The sequence below is a fragment of the Rutidosis leptorrhynchoides genome, chromosome 4 (assembly GCF_046630445.1).
Source record: "Rutidosis leptorrhynchoides isolate AG116_Rl617_1_P2 chromosome 4, CSIRO_AGI_Rlap_v1, whole genome shotgun sequence".
Classification (NCBI taxonomy): domain Eukaryota; kingdom Viridiplantae; phylum Streptophyta; class Magnoliopsida; order Asterales; family Asteraceae; genus Rutidosis; species Rutidosis leptorrhynchoides.
In genome coordinates this window covers 602,069,699-602,074,317 of record NC_092336.1, presented here as the reverse complement: position 1 = coordinate 602,074,317, position 4,619 = coordinate 602,069,699, and the positions used below count along the sequence as shown (strand labels likewise).

Below are 4,619 nucleotides of genomic sequence, written 5' to 3'. Positions count from 1 at the left end.
GCGGTTTGACGTATTCATGACTAGTAAATGTTACTCGCGGAGTGATTATAATAGTTGTGTATATCACAAGAAGCTTCCTGATGGCTCGTATGTTTATTTGCTGTTATATGTGGATGATATGTTGATTGCTTCGAAAAACATGTCTGAGATCGATCAGTTAAAATCTCAACTCAAAAGTGAGTTTGAGATGAAAGATTTGGGTGCAGCTAAGAAGATATTGGGAATGGAGATTATCAGAGATAGACGTGAAGGAAAATTGTATTTGTCACAAAAGAAATATATTGAGAAGGTTCTTCAGCGTTTTGGGATGGATAACTCCAAACCGGTTAGTACTCCACTTGCTACACATTTCAAACTTTCATTGGCGTTGTCACCGGAAACTGAGGAGGAGGTGGAGCATATGTCACATGTTCCATATGCTAGTGCTGTGGGTAGCATCATGTATGTTATGGTATGTACTAGACCGGATATTGCACAGGCGGTAAGCGTGGTGAGTAGATATATGGATTGTCCAGGGAAAGCTCATTGGAAAGCGGTGCAATGGATTCTTCGGTACCTCAGAGGGACAACTGATATTGGCTTAGTATTTGATAGCGGTGGTAATACTAATGTTACCGGATACGTTGATTCAGACTATGCTGGTGATTTGGATCGGAGAAGGTCTCAGACGGGGTATGTTTTTACTCTCGGAAGATGTGCTATTAGTTGGAAAGCAACATTACAATCGACGATTGCTTTGTCGACAACTAAAGCGGAATACATGGCTCTGACTGAGGCTGTGAAAGAAGCAAAGTGGTTGAGGGGTTTGGTTGGTGATCTGGGTTTGCAACAGGACGAAACTGTGGTGCATTGTGATAGCCAGAGTGCCATACATTTGACTAAAAACCAAGTGTATCATGAGAGAACCAAACACATTGATGTACGGTATCACTTTATTCGTGAAGTAATATCTAAAGGGGTTATAATTGTGAGAAAGATCGGTACGGCAGATAATCCGGCAGATATGTTGACTAAGCCCGTTACTACAAACAAGTTCGAACATTGTTTGGACTTGGTTGGCGTTCGAAGAAAGTGATGAGCCCGGAAGGGCTGACAGAAGCAGAGATTGAGAACAGGTAGCAAAGGAATGAAATGTTCGTTAAGGTGGAGATTTGTTGGACAGTAAAGGATATAACTCAATTCCATTTTGAGTTGTAATGTTAGGCCACCTACCAAAAGGTTATTTACCCCATGTTTTTTGGTTGGCAAAATTCTTATTCAACAAAGGGATGCATGGAATTCAATGGTAGCCTACAATATTGGTTGAAACTTGGTTCTTCATCACATGGTAATTGAAGGAGCTTATGCATGGAAAGTCCCTAATTCACACAAGTATTCACTAACCATTTTCTCCTATATAATGAAATGAGATTTGCCTCATTTGAATCATCCCATTCTTCACATCTAAAATCTCATATCAAAATACTTGAAAGAGTTTACTAATAACTCTTGTAAGGAGTATTGTAAGAAATAGAGAGAGTATAGAATTGTTAAATAAAATTCTATACGAGTGAGTTATGAGGCAAGTGTAATAATCTAGTGAGTGGTCCAAATACTTTGTTAGTATTTTTGGAGCCTAGATTGAGTGATACATTGTAACCTCGGGTTTGCCATATTTGCTAGTAAAATCCATCTCTGCTTCCGCCCATGGATTAGACCTCACGCCGAACCACGTAAATCCTTGTGTCTTTATTTATTGCTTAATTGTTCTATTAATTTCTCGGGTCTTGAAAGTATGTAAATCACAACATATTGTAAGTTCTTATTCTACATTTTGGAATCAAGTTCTTTAATCCTATTTTATTTTTGTAGTTTTATCTTTGATTATTTTGTTATCGTTATGCATTTGTTACAATTAAATATTCTTCTAAATACAGTCTCCGTAAAGTATGACTATCTACATCATACTTCATCATCTTGCATCATCATATTCCGCCCAATGTGATTGATTTATGTTTTGTGAAGCATCAGCACTAACAAAATTGTTACTGGCACTTTGACATGCTATCAATTACATAAACATAACTATAAAGAAGATCCATGTCTGTTCAAATACATGGTTCAACAAATCATAAATAACGATATAAATATCTGTTTCCTACAACAACAAAAAAATGTGGAGCTACTTTAGATGTTGGTATTTTAGCACATCCATCGTGTTCAAATCGAAGACGTTGCAAATGTCTTTTAATTTGCACTTGCTAACTTCATTTTCATCTCCAATAAGTCTCTCAAGCTCCTCTGAGGCTTGCATTATCTGAACACACAATTAACATATTTTAGAAACCAATAAATTACAAAAATTCATTAGCTGAGATGGGTATAAAGCAATCATGATTCAAAAACTATATACAAGCAATCAGATAAAAGTACACCAGCAAAATCGATAAGAGAATCACATTGATTTTCGAAACTATATACAAGCAAAATCGATACATTATCTGCAATGATTTTCGAATATAACTTACCAGTGGAGGATCGATTGATGTGTGGTTTATTTTCTCCGAGTCGTTTTCTGCGGCTTCTTTCTCTTGGCCACTCTCAGGAGAGTTCAAACGCTTTGAAGAATCTGATACCAGCTCAAGAAGCTTCTCACTTCCCTGAAGGTAAATACATGGACGAATCCATAACAACATAGATATTGATGTAATCTAAAAAACAGAGAAACTTAATAATGTAAGTGATTCTTACAAATTCTGAAAAATTTATTTTCAGGTTTAGGGGAAATCTTTTAACTTTATGCGAAATATTGAATGTTATGCTATTTCTTTATTTGATTTATATGAATCATAGTGGTATATATATATGGGTATGGGTTATTAGATTGCAGAATATGAAACTCATTGTTTGGAAACTCTTAGTCTGTGATTTCATGTATATTTTTTAATCGTTTTTTATCTGAGGAATGTCATGGAGCTCCAAAATTGAGGTACATCATGTAACAATAAGAATTCCCGAATTGAAAATTACCATCATAAAGGATCTAAAGAACAAAGAAAATGATCATCAATGAACCATTTTATCTCAACATTTATCTCACCTTGAGAGCCCTCCAGTGCGAATAGGTGCGAAATAAGATCCAAAAAAATGGTACATTCGGCAAAGGCAACACCTAAAAAAGTTATAAAGCAAAAAAAGGAAATCAATTTAATGGTGAATGCAAGAAGTGAACGAGCAACAGGCTGAAAAGTGAAAAATGGATAAAATTATATTGCAAGACTAGAAAGTTCTACGTAATATGGTCTTGAAGAAAAAGAGATTATATGTAATGTACTTTTCATATCTAAGTGTGCATAGTATACATACGGCAAAAGCAGATGTAACTGGGAGCAGAGTAACTGATCCATAAAAGTAATTCTTGTGAATAATAGTCCCCCTGCAGATCAGTAAGAAAATGTCAGTAATTCAACATCATCATAAAAAAATTACTAAACTTTACCTCATAGCAATGTGCCTTAATCTTCGCCGAACAAGCCTTGCATTTAAGCTTCAAAGAAAATCAAACACAAAGTGCAAGTACTCAACAACGTTGACAGTACACTTTATTCCAATTTAACCATGTCATTCATTATATAGAATTCACGCACCTATGACTACGGTCTAACACTATATTAATAGTCTAGGAACCATTTCAAATATACATCCTCTCTCTATTAAATGCAAAATACACCCTCCAAATTCTATGCAACAAAAAAGAAATGAATGAAATTAAAACAAACCTTACTGGAAAAACAACCTCCACACTGCTTAACTGCTTCGGGATCGATTTTAAAAATATCTCAGAAGGCTTAACACGTGACAAAAGTTTTAAGCCCAAACTGCACAACACAATCATTAAACAAATAAGTTGCAATCAATATCATGAATCGCATAATCACATCACAATGACATAATATTAAACTCTCATTATACCTATGAATCTTATTCTTAAAGCTTCCTTCAGGTGCTTTCTCCAAACCTGACCATGCTTTATTCATCTGCACAACACAGAAAAGTTAAAATACACATGATCCTGACTCTATACATATGCACGTATATGTCAAACTATAAATGATAAGGAAAAGTAACGGTACCTTATTAGCTGCGAAATCAATACAGAGTTCAACATTAGCAGCGGTTGCTTTGTGTGAAGATGAAGAAATTTGTTGCCATAGGTGTTTGAATGTGGATGGGGTTTGTGAAGATTGAGATTGTGAGGTTGCCCGGTCAATCGATCTGATAAAACACCAATTTCTTCCTTTAATTGGGAACACTAAAAGCCTAGCTCTCATTTTTTTTTTTATGTGATTTAGTGAGTTCTTAAGGAATTAAATCAAACGGTTGAATGGTGTGTTTCGTCAATTTAGGGCTAAATGGTGTACCGTGTATACGTATATGAACTGGAATTGCATTTCAGTGGGCTGAGTGTGAAATCAGTGGAATTGAATTGTCAGAGCGTTTGGATGAGCGGCGCGATTTTGGTGCGATTGTGCTATAACGGTGACCGAAATATTTTAAAAGTATTAGGCCACTACCTTCCTCTTAACCTTTCATATCAGCGCCACATCAACACCAATATCCTATAACTAACTCATAACTAA

General features: G+C 35.6%; 1 protein-coding gene across 2 annotated transcripts; it reads right to left on the bottom strand.

Annotated features, from left to right (window-relative positions):
- Positions 1-2,147: 2,147 nt before the first annotated feature.
- LOC139903953 (uncharacterized) lies at positions 2,148-4,369 on the bottom strand. Of its 2 annotated transcripts, XM_071885883.1 has the most exons (8): positions 4,113-4,369; positions 3,952-4,016; positions 3,759-3,857; positions 3,479-3,526; positions 3,346-3,415; positions 3,080-3,151; positions 2,508-2,639; positions 2,148-2,296 (listed from the first exon to the last, which is right to left on the bottom strand). In XM_071885883.1, the coding sequence occupies exons 1-8, from the start codon at positions 4,308-4,310 to the stop codon at positions 2,162-2,164; spliced, it is 819 nt and encodes a 272-aa protein (XP_071741984.1). In that variant the 5' UTR covers positions 4,311-4,369; the 3' UTR covers positions 2,148-2,161. The 2 variants fall into 2 exon arrangements, with proteins under 2 accessions (XP_071741984.1, XP_071741983.1); XM_071885882.1 differs by lacking the exon at positions 3,479-3,526.
- Positions 4,370-4,619: the final 250 nt, after the last annotated feature.